Source organism: Aotus nancymaae, unplaced genomic scaffold (assembly GCF_030222135.1).
Source record: "Aotus nancymaae isolate 86718 unplaced genomic scaffold, 86718_ANA_hifiasm-v0.15.2.pri h1tg000048l, whole genome shotgun sequence".
Lineage (NCBI taxonomy): Eukaryota > Metazoa > Chordata > Mammalia > Primates > Aotidae > Aotus > Aotus nancymaae.
The window spans coordinates 6,462,368-6,485,187 of NW_026988462.1; the positions used below are offsets into that span (position 1 = coordinate 6,462,368).

The 22,820-nt window shown below is 40.2% G+C and overlaps 1 protein-coding gene across 2 annotated transcripts in view; it reads right to left on the reverse strand.

Annotated features, from left to right (window-relative positions):
* The window catches only part of GPC6 (glypican 6), a 1,165,513-nt gene that overhangs the window by 11,592 nt on the left and 1,131,101 nt on the right, over positions 1-22,820 (reverse strand). For both annotated transcript variants that reach the window (XM_064362238.1, XM_064362237.1), the window contains exon 7: positions 12,948-13,084. In XM_064362238.1, the coding sequence (XP_064218308.1) occupies positions 12,948-13,084 (137 nt within the window). The remainder of the gene's footprint in view (positions 1-12,947; positions 13,085-22,820) is intronic.

Consider the following 22,820-nt stretch of genomic DNA (forward strand, 5'->3'; position numbering starts at 1 on the left):
ATCAGGACATCCAGCTCTGGCCCTCTACAGGCTGGGGGCAGCCCTACCTAACTGCCGTTACTGTTACTCTTCTACTTGCTCTACTGTTGTTGCTTGAAGGCTCAAAAAATATCCTTTCCTCTATTTTATTATTCCTATTTACATATTCTTGTATAATATCCATATGCTTGAAATTCTTCCTCTTCCTGCAAGTGATTTTCCAAGTTCTGGAAACCAAAAGCTCTATCCCCCAACCTCTAAAAGAAGAACTACACAGAGAAAAACTTTGGTATTTAAGCTATTTTTCAGGTATTGAATCTTATGCTTGATGTATTTGTGTATGAATTGGTTTACTCATTTTAAATCAGAGGTCCCATGAATAAGCTCCATGCCTTCATCCATATCTTGAACAAAATCGACTTCACAATGCTCACTAAATAACGAATAATAAAACACACAGAGTGCATTGTAAATTCTTTTCCATGAAGCTCCGAGTATTTACTGCTCTAAAAAATGGCCTCATAGAAAATTTTAAAAGCCATGGACTCATATCTCTTTCTTTTTGCTGTAAAGCATAACTTCTGTCCTGCCTTTTAATATTTCTGGTATATAAATAAATTCCTGTTTGATCCTGAGAGCGTTTTCCTGATGTAACTTCTAAAATATGCCATTGGACTGACTATTACTGACAGGCAATTATATGAGCCAGGCTCCGTGAGCTCTACCTAATTATTACAGCCTATTCGAATAAACAATAGCAGGTGCATCCCATCTTTTGCTGACACCAGAGCTGAGAGGTGATGGTCGATTCTGGTGTTGCTCCTCTACATTTTGGAAAATGACTCCTGCAGCTGTACCTATGCTGAGTCAGAGGCGAGCTTTGCTTCTTTTAGATGCTGTGTGCACTGCATGGTTAGCCGAGACTCATTTATCAGAATCTCACTGCAATAGCTTACATGGGAATGCTACCCCTGGGAGTCTGAACATCCAGGAACAATAAGAGACTGCCAAGTAAACCCAGCCTCTAACTGTGCCTACTGATGCTCAGCTGCTTACAATAAAAACAAGTAACAGTGCATCATGTCCTTAGGAACCTTTCTCCTTTTGGTGTATTCAAAGGGTAACTTTGGAGACATTGTGAAAACTTAAACCTAAAACAGCTGAAAATAAAAATGGCCATTTTGTCACTCCAGAGGTAGATCTTGAATCTAAATCTATGGCTGTCCATTGCACAACCCAAAGGGTCCGTGAAAGCCCCAGGCAGCATGAGGACCTCATGAGCCCATTTATTTCTTGCCTCTCACATTTTGTTTCTTTACATAACACTCCTGTCCTGCAAGAACAGACACCTCTTTGAGCTCACAATGATCTTCCTTTTTATTGGAGTTTGCACAGCTTTTTGACATGACAGAATCCTGTTTTTGCACCATCATATCCCTGGGATACAGAAGGAGAATCTTGGCACAGAGAGCCCAGGTTCCAGGGCAGGATGCATGTTTACCTGGTCCATCCAGCCTTGGGAGAAGCCAGAAGTGAGGACAACCTAGAGAGTTGAGCAGGGATGTCATGGTTTGCCAATGCTTCCTGCTATGGGCAAGTGGTGGGCTCCATGAACAGCCAGGCATCGCTTCCTCATTTTGGTTGATTTCTGTTCTGCAAGAGCACAGCTAGGAACTAAATCTTTGGCAGTTTTACAGAATTATTTTTCTTTGCATCTAACTGCATATTGTAAATGTGGACGACCTTCATTACATCCAAACATTATGTAATGTTTAGATTAGGGTGGAATTAATTAGGGTGGAAGAGTCCTGTGGAAATTTGGGGGGTGAGAAGGTTGATACATCCAGCCCTGTGGGTAGCTGCAGGCCCTCACTGATAGAGTTCAGAGTTTTTGTCACCTGAGAGATATTAAACGCGACCATCCCCACAGAAGTTTCCCACCAGCCAACCGCAGCCCCTGCTATTTTCAGCATTCAACATCACTCCTGACAGTTAAACCAATGCTTCCAGAAAGACCCTGTTGGTAGAAGAATGTGCTTAGTATTTCTCATCATCATGTTAATGCTGGTAGCTGTTTTGATGTAAGGCACTGCATAGTGGGGGAATAGGTCACATGACTCTTAAGATTTAATGAAATTTGAAAGGCAATAGGTCTAAGTGAGGCATTGGCAAGCAAGGTTAGCTGGGTGGTGCTTAATGGGGGTGTCATGAATCCAAGTTGGAGCTAAGGCAGAAATGGGGAGCTTAGGTGCTGACCTAGGCTTCTTCTCAGGTGCACGATTCTTCCCTGACTGTTGCTGCCTCAAGGCACAATGAGAAGGGTAAAGTCAAAGCAATTTCAATACTGTTTGTTGCCACAAATGAGCTCTACTCAATACATATCTCTATAGCAATTTCAAATTATAAGCTACCTATTCATTCATGTTAAACAGGCTTAAGAATTTTACTCATCTAAGTAGATGTAAATCCCCATGTACAATGCCAAAATTCAAGACCCTCTAATTTTTTCTTCAATCTGCTTGTTAGCAAAATTTCATCTCATCTGAAACAAAGTTAATTATAGTCCTCATTTAGCTGACTTAGTGTGAATTTTAATACATTTTGCTGCAGAAATACTAACATGTTTGATTGTGGATTGCAGTCCCAGACCCCACTGGAAGTATGATGTAATATACAGCATATTCACTGTGGTCATTTTCTAAAATCTAAAAAGTTGTGGATTCTGAAACACACGTGGTCCCAAGGGTCTCAAATAAGGGACTGCAAGCCTGTGGTATCAGTAACCTCTTCTAGAAGATTTCTTAAAATCTAAGTTTTAAACTTCCCACATATTAGGATGGCTATAATTTAAAATAAATGAACAAAAAATAACAAGTGTTGGCAAAGGTGTGGAGACATTGGAACCCTGTGCACTGCTCTTGGGAATGTGAAATGGAGTAGTTCTGTAGAAAACAGTATGGCAGTTCCTCGAAAAATTAAAAATAGAATTACCATATGATCCAGCAATTGCATTTTTGGATATATATATATACACACCCCCAAAGTACCAAGCATCAGTGTTCATAGTGCCATTATTTTATATATATATGTGTGTGTGTGTGTGTGTATATATATACACATATATACACATATATACACATATATATACACACACATATATATACATACACATATATACACATATACACATATATATACACACACATATATATACACACACACATATATATACACACATATATATATACACATACACATATATATACACACACATATATATACATATACACATATATATACACACACATATATACACACATATATATATACACACACACATATATATACACACACATATATATGAGTAATATATATATTATTATGGCTCCTACTTGGATTCATGACACCCCCACTAAGCACCACTGGGTTAACTCTCCTTGCTAGTGCCTCACTTCTCAGACCTACTGGCTTTCAAATCTCATTATTATATATATGAACAATGGTACTGTGAAGAGAGGTATACGAATATCTTTGGGTATCTCAAACAATTAAAGGAAAGGACCTGAGCAGATATTTGTATACCTCTGTTCATAGTACCGTTACCCAAAGAATTAAAGGTACAGATATTTGTATATCTCTGTTCACAGTACTATTATACATAATAACTAAAAGGTGAAAGGTGTCCACCTTTTGTTTATGGCTAAATAAACAAAATGTGGTATATACATATAGTGGAAGTATAACTCAGCCTTAAAAAGGAAGAAAATTCTGTGATACCACATGGACGAACCTTGAGGACATTATATAGTAAGTGAAATAAGACAGTTACAAAAGGACACATATTTTATGATTCCACTTATATGAGGTACCTAGAATAGGCAATTTCAGAGAGACAGAAAATAGAATGGTGGTCATCAGGTCCTGGGGGGTAGAGGGGAGGGAAGAGGGAATTTATCTTTAATGGGTACAGAGTTTCAGTTCAGGAAGATAATAAAGTTCTATGGATGGATGGTGGTGATGGTTGCACAACCACGTGACTGCACTTAATGCCACAAAACTATTCACTGTACTATGGTAAAAACGGTAAATTTTATGCTTGGTACATTTCACCACAATTTTAAAAATTCAAGTTTTAGTTATAACTTTACTAAAGTTCTTGCTAAGAATTACTTTTTTCCCTTTCCATTTTTCTTGGATGGAAAGTAGGATTATTCTACGCAAACTGTGACCTTCTGCTTTAAGTGTATTTATAAATTCATGAAGACCGTTAAGCTAGGGTTGTCTGAGGCATTAGAGACTTCATGAGATGTGACGTTGCGATATGGTCAAGGGCATAAGGGTGATATATGACTGGGTCACCTGTGATCTCTCTGGGACCCAGCAGTGTGACCATGGACAAGTCATTTAGTTACTTCATATAATTATTTACTATGCAATTCTAATGTACTCTTAGAAAAATTAAGCTGTTAACATGGCTCCCCATATTGCCAAACTGAATTCTTAGGAGTGGCTGACAGCAGCAGAATCTGAAGTTTTAAAGCCTGCATTCATGTTCAGAAGAAGAATTTGCTGTGGCTCTTTTCCAGTTGGAGAATGTGAGGCAGGAAATGGTTTGGGGAAGCTTTTGGAGAACACATAGCTCATTGATTGCTGCAGTAAGCAGGAGTGAAGTTCTTCGACTTGGCCTCTTAATTCATTGGCAGGAACTCCCCAAGCCCATTATTAGTAGACCCGGAGTTAGTAAACTACAGAGCAGATAGGAAAAAAGAGACCCATGAGCCAGTTTTAAAAGATGCTGGGCTGTGAACAAGCAACATGTTCCCTTCTTTCTATTTGCAGCCAGCTCTGCCTAAATTTTTTTGTTTTCCCCCACAGAGGTTCACACAACTTCCTGCCTGCCGGGACAGTCAGGAAGACTTTATGGGGTCCTCTCTCTTCAACTGTGCCTGAAGAAGGGGAGTGGGCATTTTAGAATGCCTGGCTTGACAGTCGCCAGGTCCTTACTAAGACAGAATTCCCACTGATATGGTTTAGATTTGTGTTCAAATCTCATGTCAAATTTTAGTCTCTAGTGTTGGAGGTGGGTCATGGTGGGAGGTGATTGGATCATGGGTGTGGATTTCTGCTTTGGTGCTGTTCTCATGATAGAGTTCTCACTAGAGCTGGTTGTTTAAAAGTGTGTGGCACCTCCCCCTTCTGTCTCTTCCTCCTGCTCCAGACATGTAAGGCATGCCTGCTTCCCCTCACCTTCCACCATGGTTGTAAGTTTCCTGAGGCCTCCCCAGCCATGCTTCCTAGACAGCCTGTGGAACTGTGAGCCAATTAAACCTCTTTTCCTTATAAATTACCCAGTCTCAGCTATTTCTTTATATCAGTATGAAAATGGATGAATACACCCCCTTTCCAAGGTGTTTGGCTTTTTATATATTGGATATTTTACAGTTCTTTAAAATACAGCTGGAATGCTTTGGGGCACACCCCACAATTAGGGTAAAACAGTATTGTCCTCCAGACTGCCAAGTCACTATCTTGACAGATTTGCCATCATCATGCATCATTCCATCTCCTTCCATCTGTTCAGACTTACCCAGTCATGAGTTGCTATTTTCTTTGGTTAGTCAATCTACACTCTGTGGTGAGACTAACTGATCTATTTTCTAGATTTTTCTATTTTTCCTATTTCTTACAATTTACTGTGTTTACCTTCTGGCTTTGGGAAGGATTTCCTTGGGGACACAATATTTCTGTCAGGATCAGGTGCCTTGAAAAACAGCAGAGGCTCCCTGCAAAAGCCATGTTTCCAACGGGTCCAATTAATTTTGTCCCTCAGTCAACTCCCTGATAGCCTCCTCCCAGAAGGCATTTTAAAGAAAGGACACAGTGACAGCTCAACACTGCCTTACAAGGAGCAACACTGGAAAGCTGTTTCACCAGTTTTATTGGGGAGAGGGAGGAATCTGGAAATGACTGACTCAAGACCTCTGAAGACTGAAATAATTTATGTCCTATCAGATAACCTGTGTGCCGGTGAGACTCGGGTCTCAGACTGGGTTCCATTTTTCCTGCGCTGTCTCATTGTCTGCCATATTCTCCTTTTCTTTTTAATCCCTCTGAGTTTGGAAAAGGGGCTGCATGAAGAGAAAACAACGCTACAAGAAGTTAGAGATGATGCAGTTTAATACGGCTGTGTTCTAAACAAGTAAGAATCTGCCTCTACATGAGCAAAAAGTAAGGGCCTATTTGAACACCATTAGGGCTTTATTTTTTCTTTTGCTGCTGCCTGACAAAGTTCTAACCTGTATATGCTAACCATATAAAAATTTTATTTCCTTCCGAGTCTATGCTTTCCTGCCTCCTATCTAATCATTCTTTTCTAGCTTCTGTACAGACAGCTCATTCTGGCCACGAACTGCTCAGAACGCCCTTCTCAGGGATGACTGATGACTGTAAATGTCCTCCTAGGGTCTCTCAGTTCACCCCAGGAACTTTGGGAGGCCTAGATTTGTAGCCTGTACCATGAGTCTTTATGTTTTTTCCCTTTGGCCTTCTAGATTATTATCGATTTTCCTCTGTAACTTACTCACTTCCTTTCAGTTCCTATTTGTCTGAGTTGAGTCAGCATGTTGCTGTGTCTTCTCCCACTTACCCCTGAGAAGTTGCTTAGGTAAGTGAAAAATGGAAGGAGCAGAAGTACACTTGCGAACTCACTTTCCTGCTGGTCACTGAGACAAGAAGGCTGCCTTTCTCAAGTGACAGACACTGCCATGAACTCTTAAAAAAATCCTCTTTTAGCTCTTTGGAGAAGTAGGATGTGATTCTGAGCACAATGTCCATGTGCCACCAAAATTCACGTTGAAGCCCTAATCTCCAGTGTGATGGTACGGTGTCCTTCAGCCAGCTCCTCGACAGCCTCCTCCCAGAAGGCATTTTAAAGAAAGGACACAGTGACAGCTCAACACTGCCTTACAAGGAGCAACACTGGAAAGCTGTTTCGCCAGTTTTATGGTGGAGAAGCCCCCATAGGAGGTAGGGCCTTTGGGAAGTAATTGGGGTTGAATGAGATCATGAGGGTAGATGATTTCTTGTACTGGTTCCTTTATAAAAGAAATGAACCAGGACTCTATCTCTAAGGATACAGTAAGGTGGCCATTGTCTATAAGCCAGGAAGAGAACCCAAACTGCTGACACCCTGATCTTGGACTTCCCAGCCTCTAGAACTATGAGAAATAAATTTCTGTTGTTTAGGCTATCGTATCTATGGTATTTTTTGAGCTAAGACACTAATTGAATCAAATGCTGACTAAGGATGCAAAGTATTCATCCTTGCTACTCATCAAAATGACACTATTAAAGGCCAGAGGTTTGTGTGGATGATATCCTGTATTGTGAATGCTGCGCTATTTTTCTAACTTAAAATTCTCTCCTGATGCACTTTTGAAACCTATGCAATTCATTATTGAGAAGACTTCAACCTTGCCTATAACCTGGCTATCATTAGTGGGTGATGTTACAATTGAACCATGTGAACTCTTAGCTCATATTGCTATTGTTATTTTTAATATAAGAAAAGCCCCATTAAAGGAAACATCAAGGATATCAGTGAAGAAAAGAACCTCAAAAATTACAACATGCTCCGAGGCTTGTGTGTAGACTGAAAAAGTTAATATCTTACATGTAAAACACCAGATAAAACACATGGTTGCCAATTAAATGTGAACTGCAGGTAAACAATGAATCCTTTTTTTTAGTGTTAAATGTGTTATGTTGGTTGTCTGTTATCTTTATGCGCTAGATCTGGCAAGCCTGCCTTTGAGACTTGCTACTCCAAACGTGGTCCCTGGACCAGCAATAACTGGATCACCTAAAAGCTTTTTAGAAATGTGGAATCTCACTCAGGTTCTATGCTAGACTTACTGTCTTAGCTTGGGCTTCCATAACAAAATCTCACACACTAGGCAGTTTAAACAATGCACATTTATTTCTTGCAATTCTTGGGACTATGGTGTTCGAGACCAAGGTGCTGGCATATCCTGTGTCTGATGAGGGCTCTCTTCCTGAATTGCTGATGGCCGCCATCTTGTTGTGTTCTCACATGGCAGAGAGAGAGAGAGAGAGAGAGAGAGAGAGAGAGAGAGAGAAACTCTCTCATGTCTCCTCTTACAAGGGTACTAATCCCATTAATGAGGGCTCCACCCTCAAGACCTAATTATCTCCCAAAGGCCTCACCTCCAAACATCATCACACAAGGGGTGAGGATTTCAACTATGAATTTTTGGGGGACATAAACATTCAATCCATAGCACTTACTGAATCAGAATCTGCATTTTAACAAGATCTCCAAGAGTTTAGCCTGCACCCTAAAGTTTGAGAAGCACTGTTTTAGGATTACAAACTATTTTATTGAGATTATCTCATTGATCTTCACATTGTCCCAGGAGGTTGGCAAGGGAAGAGGAAGCAGGGAAGACATTCCCTTAACCACTTTGTTTAACCCATTCTTGTTTTCAGAATGAAGATTTAAATGCTGATAGGGTCACTGTGATTGGGCACACTTGCAATTTCCTCCCATCGAAGGGCAGAGTCTCCTTTTACCCCACCTCCTGCTTCCAGACCTGTTTAGCTACAGAGGCAGAGTGAGATCTGTCAGAGATGGGTGAGGGTGGAGCAAGTAGGGGGAGCAGGGGGATGTAAGTGGGTTCAAACCATAGAGGAGCCACTGCTTACACACCCTTAACCATGGTCTCAACACTGCAGATTGCACCTTGCAGATTGCCATGGCAGCCGCATCTCTGTGTATCCTGTTCTATTTGAAGTCATCATCAATTTCAACTGGTGGCATTAACTTAATAATAGCTTTTTAAAAAGTAAGATAATCATTGGAGTAAATGGACATATCTACTGTAAGAGTCATTTTGATATCAGAAATGGTAAAATTTGAAATACGTATGTTTCTGAATCAAGGAAGTATAATAGAAAGCTATGGAGCAAGATTCAGAAAGTAATCAAGAAAAATAAGGGTGATGGGAGACAAGCCTGATCAAACACTTAGGACAAAAGGCTGCAGGAGCACGTACAAACAAAAAAGTGTTGCTGAAGGAGTCTGATGGATAAAACAGAAAGAGAGGAAGAAATGTCTGGTTTATTGGAGACCTCATCACACAGGCTTGAGTTTATAAACTTCAGGAATGACAATCCCCATCAATTCTAATACACCTCTCAGCTTCATATCTATTAACAGTTGATGGATTTTTTTTAAAAAAATTATTTCTTATTTTTTTATTTTTATGTTTTTAGAGATAGAATCTCACTCTGTTGCTCAGGCTGGAGTGCAGTGGCACAATAATAGCTTACTGCAGCCTCAAACTCCTGGGCTCAGGTGATCCTCCTGCCTCAGCCTCCTAAGTAGTTAAGACTACAGGCACCTGCCACCATGCCCAGCTACTTTATTATTTTTTGTAGAGACAGGATCTCACTATATTGCCCAGGCTAGTCTTAAACTCTTGAGCTCAAGTGAGCCTCCTGCCTCAGCTTCCCAAAGTGTTGGGATTACAGGTGTGTCAATGCACCTAGCCAGATTTTCTACAAATAAAGTTTTTAGTTCTTTCATTTCACATAGGTGATAAGAGTAACTTTTCTTTCTCTTTCATTTTTTTGAAAAATCATTCCTTAACAATTAAAAAGGCCTGTCGTTTTAAAACTCATAATTCAAAAATGGGAAAAAATAAGTTATTATCTGCATTATAATGGATTATCACACTTACAAAATAGTTTAGTAAATTTCTTTAAGTGAAAAATTTCTCTGATGTTTTTATATACTGTGCTAGTATATAAAATTATAATATTAGAAATCCCTGCTAGTGGAAGAATTAAAAAAAAAAGAACTAAAGGAAACCAGGTAATTGTAATTGTCCAATGGGTACATAATTTGAGTCATAAATAGTTGACAGTCTCATCTTTTAATAATATACTTATGCATAATAAAATATATATTTTATTGGGTTAAATTCTGGAGTATTCCTACAAGTGATTTCATTGCATTAAACTTGATCATTTCTCCATCTGCATAAAATCTTCCAGTGTCTTCCCATTGATCTCAGGATAAAATTTAAATCTTGTCCCTGAGGATGGATCCAGGTGTTTCTCTACCAGTGTGGTCCCTTCCTAAACCTGGAGTCCAACAGCAGGGTACTGATGTTCCCAGATTCACTGTGCTTACCCCAATCACTGTACCTTTCATGTAGTGATCCCATTGTCATCTTTTCTTTTTTTTTTTTTGAGACAGAGTCTCACTCTATCACCCACCCTGGAGTGCAGTGGCACGATCTTGGGTCATTGCAACCTCTTCCTCCCAGATTCAAGAGATCCTCCTGCCTTAGCTTCCCAATTAGCTGGGACTACAGGCATGCACTACCACGTCCAGCTAATTTTTGTATTTTTAGTAGAGACGGGGTTTCACCATGTTGGCTAGGCTGGTCTCGAACTCCTGACCTCAGGTGATCTGCCTGCCTCGGCCTCCTGTTGCCATCTTACAGCACTTAATCTACAGGGCCTTGCACAATGCCTAGGACAGAGGGAGTGCTTAATCATATGGCTGGTGGACTGGTGGACTGACTGAATGAATGCTATAGAACCACTCAAGATTTTATAGAGCTTAGGATCTGTCTCATTTGTTCTCCTAACTTGGAGAGGACAGTATTTTGCTGTTGTTTGTTTAAGAGGTTTTTGCTATGTATTGCTATGTATTTGCTATGAAAAAAAAAATACTGGGCTAGGATTTGGGAGATTCCCAGCTTTCAGCCTTGTTAATTGGATAACAGTGGACTACTTATTTATCCTGTCTGGATTCTTCATCTGCACAATGAGGAACTTGTTTGAACCATCCTGATCTCCTTCAGCTCTAACTTCAGTGGTTTTTATCATCCCCATTCATATTCTTGGTGGTGTTTAGTCTCTTTCTCTAACCTCACCCATGGCCTTTTTTTAAAAAAAATATTTTCTTTTTGTAAGAAATTGCATATGCACTAATATCAGCAACCTGTGTGACCATCCATGAGAATAGCAGTTCAAAACCCAAGCTTTATGTTAGCCAAGGCTGAAAGGTAAACACAGATGGGAAACAGCGAAGCTCAAAAAAGCAAGCATTTTATTCATTAGGCCATCTGGCCATCCTTCACAGTGTCTTTCTGTATAGTCATCGGGAAAATACACACTAGAAGCTGTTAATTCATAGATGAATTTTCTGGCTAAAGATCTCCTAGCTAAAAAGCCAGACACTGGTAAAATGCGAAGTATTTTTTAGTGGCATGTTGTTAATATCATGACTAATTTCCTTCTCATGATCTATGATTTGATATTGATGTTTTGAGCAATTTGAAATGGTTGCAGCTCTCTTTTGTAGGTACCTTGCTTTCACCTTGCTAAACTCTTCTCGGTATGGTTAATAATATCATTAGCAATTGATACGGTTGGCTCTCTGTCCCCACCCAAATCCCGTCTTGAATTGTAATCCCCATAATCCCTGTGTGTTGAGAAAAGGATCTTGGATCATGGGGGTGGTTTCCCCCATGCTGTTATCATGATAGTGAGTGAGCTCTCATGAGATCTGACGCTTTTATAAGGGGTTCTGCCACTTCACTTGCACTTCTCTCTCCTGCCGCCTTGTGAGGAAGGTGCCTGCTTCCCCTTTGTCTTCTGCCATGATTGTAAGTTTCCTGAGGCCTCCCCAGCTATAGGTAACTGTGAATCAGTCAAGCCTCTTTCCTTTATAAATTACCCATTCTCAGGGAAGTTCTTTACAGCAGTATGAGAATGGATTAAAAAGCAATAGACGCTAAAAACATGCAACTGAGCAGCATAAGAAATAACAGCTAATGTGCACCTCCCTTACACCTCCTGCTTAACTTCTGCAGTTTCTTCTGAACTTCATAGCCACATACTTTATTTTAATAGCCAAAGATTTATATTTATTTTTGTAGAGACAGGGTCTCACAATGTTACTCAGGCTGGTTTCAAACTTGAGCTCAAGCTATCTTTCAACCTTGGCCTCCCAAAGTGCTGGGATTACAGGCATGAGCCACTGACCCGGCTAACCACATACCTTCTTGTTTCCTTTTGATCACAGCTGCTTCATACGCTTGAAACTGCTCAATAAAGCCCTAGAACATACTCCCCTCTTAGACTCTCCACCTACTGGTCAATCCCCAAAGATTCCTTGAGTCTAATTTACCAGCTGCTTTATCCACCTGCAACCTCACTGCTAAGTGCTCTGGCAGTGCCTCCAACTCCCAACAGGTCCTCCCATCCAGCCTTTCCACCCCATGAAAGTCCAGGCCAAGCCCATTTCTGAGCTGAATCAACAAATTCAGAAATTCCATGTCAAGTCCCCACAGCATTGGTCAGCAGAGCAGAATGATGAAAACAGCTGTCTCTTGTCAGCAGGTTCTGATGGGACTTCCCAAGGTGTGATGCCTATTCGAACCCTTTCTCAGTGTCCCTCAGATATTTTCTGTTACCTTGCCAATGAACACGTCAATTATTTTTCCAACAAGGGTGAAAAAAAAAAAACAGTTGAATTTTCATTTCCTGTTTAACTTGTGATTGAAAAAAAGAGCCCTGGAAATTTAGCTATGGATAAAAATAGCTTCAGTATCTTAAAGCCATTAAGTGAACATAAAAAAGCTCTTTGTGATCACAGGGTATCTGAAACCTGGCATCTGTCACCGTTCCTCTGTCCTCATCCAGAGGCAAGGCATTTTGAACAAGGATTCCATGGTTAATGGCACCTTGAGAGAAAGTGCTCCCAGGTGCCCATCAAACCTGTCACTCTCAACAGCTGTTGTTAAGTGATGACTTGTCCCTGCACCCTCTGTTGCTTTTTGCATAAACAGGTCTGCTGAGTTGTGCCAGGAGCATCTTCCAAGGCTGGGTGTGCTGCACCCCCATCCATGTGCACATCGAGTTACCCTCACCTGGCTTTGCTGTGCCCGTTCCAGCATTCCTCTTCATTGGACGTGCCCGCTGTCACGCTCTCATCCTTGCAGATGGTGTAGGGTAATGCCGACCAGACCTTTTTAGAGAGCTTCAATTTCTCTTTTATGTCTGTGACCTGATCAAGAAACCAAGGAAAGCAAGTGAGTGTTCTGCTCAGGCTTTTCCCGTTTCTACACAAGGATGCATGCAGGCGAAGGTTACAGAACCTGTGATGTGACCAGCATGAACTCTAATGGTTTGAAGAAAGAGACACCACACTGCAGAGTTTACTGCCCGGGAAAGCCTGCTTTCCTCTCCCTCAGCCCTCCTCTAGCTGAGAGTTCTCAGGTAACTGATAACTTTTTGTTTTCCATCTTTTCTGTCCTTCAATCCTTTGAATTAAAAACTTATGAAGCATTGCGCCTGGCTTCGGGTCCCTCTCCTGCTGAGAGTCCCTAATGTGAACACCCCAAGTATAGTCTCTAGAATTCATTTGCTTTCACGTCAGACAAACGTACCAAAACAAACGCACCATGAGATAAATACTTTTCCCAATGGACTACTTGTTTCTGCAAAAAATAAATATTGCCACTAATTCAGCTGCTGGTACTTCTGCTCTAGAGCAGATGATAGGTACTTACAGCGCACACATGGGTGGTAAGCAATAAAGCAAACCCTCTTAAAAATCTCTAGAACTGAAAGAGAAGTCATTCTGAGTATGGGCAAGTGTAAAATTCACAGCTCTGTGGCGGATGGCCAGGAAAAGCTTAGTGCCAACATGTGAGGTGTCTTCAGGCTGAACACTGACTTTTTACTTGCAGAAAGGGTAGGGAGAGGAATTCAATGTCATCTGGCTTCATAATGAGCACTGGGAAAGTTCAGAGATGACTGGAATGCATCTGCTATGAATTGAATTCTTTTTCTCCCTTTAACATGCTAAAGTCCTAACCCTTGGCACCTCAGAATGTAACTTTATTTTGAGATGGGGTCATTACAGAGCTAAAGAAGTTAAAGTGAAGTCATTTGGGTGGGCCCTCACTCAATATGACGTGTCCGTACAAAAAGGGGAAATATGAGCACAGAGACACGCACAGAGGGAAGACAATATACAGAGACGCAGGAAGAAGACGCCCATTTACAAGCCAAGGAGAGGGGCCTAGAACGGATCCTTTCCTCCCAGCCCTCAGAAGGAAACAACCCTGCTGACACCTCAGTTTCAGACTCCCAGCCCCCAACTCTGAGACAGTAAATGTCTGTTGTTTTAAGCAACTCGTATGTGATACTTCACTATGACGGCCTTAGAAAACTAATAAAAATGCAAAAAAAAAAAAAGTTGAGTCAACATAAGATGGGGAATGGGATATTTACAGAATCTCAAAGCACCTGATAACACAGATTACTTATTAATTACAAAAGGAACACTGGTAATTTTACAGTGTGGAAAGTTGGCAGGCCGCCACCTTCACCAAGTGATCAAGGCAAGGGGACAAATTGGTCACGTGCTCCTCCTGATGTGAGGCGCCAAGATGGACACATCACTTAGGCAGCCCCAAATTCATAATCCGAACCTAATCACGGGGACACATCAGACAAACCAAAACTGAGGGGCGTTCTAGAAACCAGCTGCCCTCTACTCATCCAAACTGTCCACCATAAAAGACAAGAAAAAACTGAAGAGTTCTTCCAGATGAAGAATAAGAGATGTGATAGCCAAATGTAGCACAGGACTCCGGACTGAATGCTAGGTCAGAAGGATAGTTGCCTATAAAAGACACTATTGGAATAGTGGGCAAAATTTGTATGCTGCCTCTCTATTAGATAATAGTATTATGTCAGCGTTAAATTTCCTGAATATAAAATCATACTGTGGTAATGCAGGAGAATGCCGTACTCTTTGGAGATACACACTGGAGGATTTAAAACGAAAGCGGTAAAATTTCCACAAGTTGCTCTATAACAGCTCAGTAATAATCAAGAATAACAATAAATATACAGATGTATAAAGAAAAAGAGAAAAGGTAAATTGGCAACTTTTTAATAACTGGCAAATCTAGATGAAGGGTATAAAATTTTTCAAAAAATGCAATTTTCAGTAAGTTGGATTTTTTTCAAAATAAAAATGTGAAAAATAATTTCTCACATTTTATTTGGTATGCATAATGTCCACTCTGGTGTCCCTAGCCTCGACTAAAGGTGTCCCCACCATAGACCACTCATTCTCACTCTTTTCAAAACAAACCTCAGAGAAAGAAATACATATTATATATTTATATCTGGTTCAGAAGATGACCACCACCTTCAGGACTGAAATACTGTCAGGTTTATTCTGTCCCATAATAAAACGAACTAAGAATGAGCATTCTCTTTCTGCTTATTTTGTACTAAAATCCTACCTCCAGGTTATGGGAATCTAAACCAGAGACACAGATTTTGCGACTCGGAGAAAGAACAAAATTGCACGGCGTCCCACAGGTGTCTCCCTTTCAATGTGTGCGGAATTTAACTGCGGATGCTGCTCTATTCATTCTTTACATTGTTCTCAAACATTGTCTCTTTCAGGATGCAGTCTTGGGTCCCCAAGTTAGATGATTTAGGTTCAACTTTCTGCACTGCACAGTGTCCTCTTGATGATTCTAAGTACTGATCACTCCAAACTCTAATAATTGGCTTATTTTTCTGATTCTGTTTTAGATAACATGCTTCTTGTTGGCAGAAATGGGGTTATAATTTATCTTTATCTACAAGTGTCCAGTATGGGTCAAGTGACTAACCATCCAAAGTTGTCACAACTTAGGGGATTCCAGGATGATGAGTTTTCAGCCTTAAAATGGGAACGTCCCAGGTAAACCAGGATGAGTTGGTTACACAGATCTCAGCACACAACAGGTGCTCAATAAATATTGGTTGAGATAATGGGTTGAATAGTCCCATTCTATTACAAGGTCATAGGCTGTATGGTTAACATGAATTAGCTGGGGTCACAATAATGTGTGTTCACCCTCCCAAAAGGGGTGGGAGGAAGCTGCGGGGTTGTATTTGGCTAAGTGAGGAGCCCATCACGATGATGGGGATGTGGGTTTTCTCTCATTGTTCACCTCAGCACATTTATAATCAGAGTATGTTCCCTCTGGCATTTCAGTGGCTGTGTGTTGTCATTGTGCAATTGAAGGAGATAACATCAAAGGAGCAGTGAGAAATGTAAATGCTGTTTTAACATTCTGCACGGAAACACTGGCCAATTCACCTGCAGAAGGTGACGGTGAGGCGGACGGTAAAATGGACGCTATTAGCCACTGGAAAAGAACATGCCTTGGATTCTAAACGTAACTGAATGATTGCAGTTTATTTTTCCATATCACGAAGGCCTTTCGATTTGCACATCATTTAGAAATATTTTTCTTATTTTATTTATTTATTTTTCTGAATAATATATGTAAATGCTCTGCTGTAGCTCCAGGACCTGAGGTTTTTGTTTGTTTGTTTGTTTGTTTTGTTTTTCCCTGGAAACTTAAATGCACACAACTGTGAATGAAGCTTTATGCTAACGATCAATCTTAGTACAAATATATTAGTGACAATGACAGTGAGCCTTAATTCATTAATAACACACCGGATGGAAACAAAGACTTGGGATAAAATACAAAATTTATAACAATTTCCTTTCTCTGATTCCTGAATGAGCTATTCTAGGACAAATGAACTCTCACCAATACTTGCGAATGGTATTTACCATCGCTCCGATATTGTATTAGTGATGTTGTAATATTAGTAATACTGTTACAATTCAAGTATTATTTTTTGTCATCTATGCTATTGATAGATACTGGAAGTTAAACAACACCTCCTATTACGTCTCAGGAATCTGATCCAAGCATACACTGTTGGGGTTCACAGGGAAAATATGAGCCCTCTTTTAGGATTTATCTGGAGCTGATTCTGTTTTCTGATAATTACAACTCCTGACATCAGTAGAGACAAACACTCTCAGTTTAAGACCTGTCAAAAGGCCCATGAATACTTGACTCTATTAGGAAGAGAGGGCACCCTTCTCATATCTGCCGCTACAGCACTGTAAAATTAGGCAAAAGAGGGAGGAAGTTGACAAGGTGGAGTGATTGCTAAAAACAAAGAGATTAGCAAAACCAATGAGCAGAAAGAACCGTCCAAGTACTCTTGAATCTTGCTTTGTCTCCAGGCTGGAGTGCGATGACAGGATCTCGGCTCACTGCAGTCTCTCCCTCCTGGGTTCAAGCAATTCTGCCTGAGCCTCCCAAGTAGCTGGGATTATAAGTGTGTGCCACCACGCCTAGCTTATTTTTGTGTTTTTAGTAGAAACACGGTTTCACCACGTTGCCCAGGGTGGTCTCGATCTCCTTATCTCATGATCTACTCCCCTCGGTTTCCCAAAGTGCTGGGATTACAGGCGTGAACCACCACATTCAGCCCCAAGTACTCTTATATGACAAGTTTACCTAAGAAGTAATCTTGCTCCAAATATTTTACCTGAATCCCATCAAGTTTCTGACTTAAAAAATAGTTTACAGGAAATACTGGCAGTAGAGGAGAAAATTAAGTAACACCATAAATCATCAGACATATCCAATGATGAGATATTATATAAGACTACTTACTGGCCTTAATGCTTCAAAAAGAGGGCAATTGAAAGAAGAAATCAAGAAAGTAAGCAGCAAGCAAGCAAGAAAGAAACAAAGAAAGAGAAAGAAAGAAATAACTAAAGAAAGAAAGAAAAAGAGAGAAGGAAAGAAAAAGGAAGGAAGGAAGGACTGAACGTACAAAGGAAGGAAGGAAGGGAGGGAAACTGACTCCTGGATTTGGAGGTAGGGACTGAGGGACCCAGCTGTAAGTAAGAGGTTTCATAATTTTGAATGTAGAACAAATAGCAGTTGATATTATTGAATTACTGCTAATTTTCCTAAGTGTGATCATGATGTGGTTGTATAGGAGATTGTCCTTGCTTTTAAGAGATTAATGCTGAGATACTTAGGAATAACATGTTACTGCATCTTTTACTGACTTGAAAATAGCAAAATAGTCAACCATTATTGAATCTGTATGAGGGCTATATGGATGTTCATTTTACTATTTTTTCCCATTTCAGTACTGAAAACGTCAAAAATAATGAAAAGTTCAGAAAGAGTTAAGACTTTGTTGTCAGGGCACATGGCTTTTAAGAGCCTTCCTGGGTTCAGCATAGGGCAGTAAGTGAGTCAAAGAAATGGGGATTAATTGTGAGCTTTCATTGAGCTGAAGCACTCACGCACATTTGATCATTACCACTCTGAGGGTGCTGAAACATTATCATTATGCCCTTTGTACAGCTGGGAAACAGGCCTTAGAGAGGCTAAAAAACTTGCCACACATCTAGTAAATGGTGGAGATGAGATTCAAATTCAAATGCAGACTCTGGAATCATGACTCCTAACCACTAGGCTTACTATGGCCATAGTTGATAACCTTGGTTTTTGAAGTATGTGTGTTGGGCTGCTAGCAGGAGTGTGTGTGCATCTCTGGGGTGTGCAAGACATTCAATGTGATTCAGGATTAGAATTCTCATTTCTGTTTTTAAGTATAAAAATACAAAAGGAATTAAGCTTTTATTTAATATTTAATCTACAGATTGATATTTCAATCAGTCCATATAGGGATGGCCATTTCTCAATTATCCTAGGGACAGAGTAAGACTTTCATAGTGGGGAGGGTCAATATTGGTACCTCCACCACCATTAACTTGCTGCTGGTGTATTGATCCAGCATATGTACTGGCTAAAACATTTATGGGTTAGATTAATGAGTTTTAACTAACTCATTCAATGGAGTGGAAGCTTAAATAGCTTTCAAAAAGAAAATTTGGATGTCTTTCATTTCAAACAAAGCCAGCACAAGTAAATAATACAATGGAAGGCATAATGTTCCTCTTACTTTTGATCCATCTGCGGCATTACAAAATAGAAATAAAAAAGAGTCTATCTTTTTCTCATTTTTCAAAAGTTTTTGTTTTTATGTAAGTTTCATGAGGTACAGAATGTGTTAATTCGGTAGTGCTTATGTTACAATTTATGGCATTCTGGTTGTATATCATCTGGAATTTTTTCCTGATAGAGTGCAAGACTAAAAATATTTGCAGATCACCAGTCTATAGCACAGGAACTCTCATGTAGTATATTTTAAATCAGTGACTTAGCAAGTAAAAATTCAATAACATTCAATGAAATCAGTTTAACGAGACAGGAAAATGTAGTACAGTTTAGAAAAAGTTCCAAAACATTGGTTACATAAGAAAAAAGGCTTTCGTGGCTAGTATCTCTTCATTAAACACTTCTAACATGCCTTTTATTAGATAGGTTTTATAGTAGACTCTGGGAATGCAAAATACAACTTGTACACAGTTGCTATCCTTGAAGGGTTTGCAGCACTTTCCAGTGGGGGTAACAGACACAGAGCAAACATTATAGTCCCAGCTAAGCAAAGGGCTATGGGAGCACTGATACTCATTTGTCTGGAAATTCCCTTTGTGGGAACACCATCATATTCCTTCTCAAGCAAATAAGGCTTTGCTGCTATTTGTTCTTTTGTGGCTGCCGAACTCTTGTCATGGGAAAGATTAGAAGCAGAATCATTAATAATTTCCATCCAGGGATCAAAAACCAAAATAATGTATCACATCCTCCCAAGTTTTCACCTCCAAGAACGGGATGATTTTGTCCATGTAAAAGCCATGGCTTTTAGCCACCACTCTGATCTTCAGCTACTCATTTGCTAAAGAACAGCTGTACTTCCTTGGCTGTTATCCCCCCAGGGAATAACTGCTCCGCAGCCAGACTCAGTAAACAGAGCTTTGTGTGTACCGGTGCTTAATAAATATTTGTCAAATGAATAAATACACGAACAGCATTGCTGATGATCTGCTAAGGGAAGTAAGATTTCAAAAATGATTGATTACCTGCCAGCACTGCTTTCCAAATGTTACTTTAGAGAGTAAAGGCGGCATGGGCAAATCCATTCAGGCATTTTGCAGGGGGGAACCAACCTCATTTTCCTTGACCTGATCACCCCCAGAGCAAGAGAGAGATCTCAGATGATCCCCCAGTTCTCTGATTAGGATTCCAGTCTGCTGTTGTCTTAAATGTCATTCCAGTTGTAATTTACACAGGTAAGACAGACACCTGGGGACCTCAAAAACAGCCTTGGCTTAAGGAAAAGGCATGAGAATTTAACTAAAAATGGAACCAATCCCATCTGAAATGGTCTTTGCAATCTTCATAAACACATTCCACCCACCACCTTCCCTTTACTTTTCTAAGCAGGTGACCTGTTGAACTCTGAGTTGTTGTGTTTTTGTGAACTCCATTATTGCTTTTGTATCCCATGTGAATGCTCTGATGAGACATATTTGACTTTCTTCTTCAAGAGACATTGCCCCTGGCTGTCTATCCACCCACGGGAGGCCCCAAGTCCATCTACCCTGGACCCTTTATTTCCACTGGATCTTACCTGAGCAGCCACGGTGAGAAGGCCCCACCTGCTCTCTTCCCTCAATCGTCCCTGGACCCAAATCCACCTCACTGGCTACTGTTGTGTGCACTTGGACCAACACCCTATTTGTTCCTGACTTCAGAAAGAGTCCAGAGTGCCTATTTCATCACTAAGAAAACATAATGTAACCGGATGTCAACAATATGTACCGTATCTTTAGAAAAATATGATAAATATTTAAAGGGCTACACACTAAATAATAAATATCGAAGGAAAAAAACCAATGTGAATATTTTATAGGCTGGAGGTCATTTGTTAGCTTTGGAAAACAATCTGTTTAAAGAAATGAAGGTAGGCTGGTTTTTGCTCATGGACAAGACCATTTTACTTGGTCAAGTTAAGTGAAATTCACCATACACAAAACAATTTTTGCAACCTAAGAGTTTACTATAATCCAGTTTTGGAGACAATGACCTCATCCAGCTTTACTCTAGAGAAGAATGGTCTTTTCTGACAGCACCATGTCATTTGATTCACTGTGTGAGCCCGCATCAGAATTCAAGTCACGCATACTCCTTCAGTAATCAAACAAGGTCTGTGGATGTGCCTGTTCACAGCGTCTCTCGCTCCCTAGGAAACACATGCACTCTGGAGGAGAGTATTTCAAGTTCCTGAGTCTCAGAATCCTATTTTTTTTCTGACATGGCCAAATATCTATAAACACAATCTCCCTCCCTCAGATTCTTAGAGGAAATAATCCATATCTTCTGATAATGGCTTTTAGCATTGTCTTCACTAGAACATCAGTTTTCCATTTATTCTGAGTTTGTGAAACTCTTTGGTGTCATTTTTCACGTCTCAGATCGGGCCTTCTTTAACGTAATGTTTGGGTAGGTTTTGTAGTGCTTCGTGGAGAAACTGCTTGTACTAATAACATCTTTTCTTTTAGGAAACTTCTAACTAAGTCTTGGGGATGATCGCAGGGTTCTGTTGAAGGCAGTTTGTCAGTGAACCTAAAGTTGACTTTGACCACACCCAGCACTTTATGGAGTCCTCAAGACTCTATTCAACCAAAAACCACTCTAACATTCTTGTATCTATCACATGTTCCCAGGGAGTCCAATTATAACTTCTAGTCTGTTTCCACATGACATATATTTTCGCTGGTGGTATGTTACTTTTTTTTTTTTTGAGATGGAGTCTGGCACTCTTTCTAGGCTGGAGTGCAGTGGTGCAATCTCGGCTCACTGCAACCTCCACCTCCCACGTTTAAGTGATTCTCCTGACTCAGCCTCCTAAGTAGCTAGGACTACAGGCATGTGCCACCACGCCCAGCTAATTTTTGTATTTTTAGTAGAGACAGGGTTTCACCATATTGATCAGGATGGTCTCAATCTCTTGACCTTGTGATCCACCCGCTTAGGCCTCCCAAAGTGCTAAGATTACAGGCATGAGCCACTGTGCCCGGCCGGTACTTTAAACATTACTCCTAAGGTGACAAACATGTTTTGTAGGAAAGATTAAGAAGGAAATAAATAAAAATTTTAAAAAGTAGGAAGTGAATCTTTGAAAGTTTGAAAACACAATGCTTAGTTTTGTTGTGTTTCATGGGGAATTGGGAACGGGTTAAAAATTCAGTGTGAGTAATCCTTTCTGGTTTTAGGCTTGGAGTTTCTTGGCGAGATGATCACACCACATTAAGGGCATGCATGACCCTGAAAAGACAGATGTGATCCTTTTCAGGCAAAATGCTGGTCCTTAAATTGGGATAAATGTGGGAGACACCAGACATATCTTCCTACTGCTGTTCAGGTTGGATTTTTGCAGCAGATTTTAAGAAAACAACAACAAACTTTCAAATCTTTGTATTTGTAGCTAATGTCATGATTGTGCCTCATTCACTATGGTATTACATTTTAGGCATGTAAGTGCAGTAGGCATCCCACACGTCCTTGAGAGATGACACAGTCTGACATTGAACTAATAGCTATTGAATTCAACAGTGAAAAGAAAAGCACAAGAAGTCATTTGTTCTTCGGGAATCAAAGTATTACTTTGCACCAAGGTACCTAAAATGTGGCACTATTTACTTTTCAAGACTGAGAAATAGCAATGATTTCAAGGAGTAGTTTTGTTGTTGAATCGTGGAATTTAGAGGCTTAGCAGAGCTTTCACAGTCAGCCCAACGCTTCTAGAGCATTCTTGACAGACTCATCTAGACTGTATTTAAATGTTTCTAATGACAGATATCAATGAAAGAGGACGTGGGATTTGCTACTTGACCTAAGCCAACTCATCTCCCCTTGCTAGGCAGTTCTGGGTCTTTATGGACAGGGCTTGAGCACACAGTATAAACACATTCTTATTTTTCCTCCTCA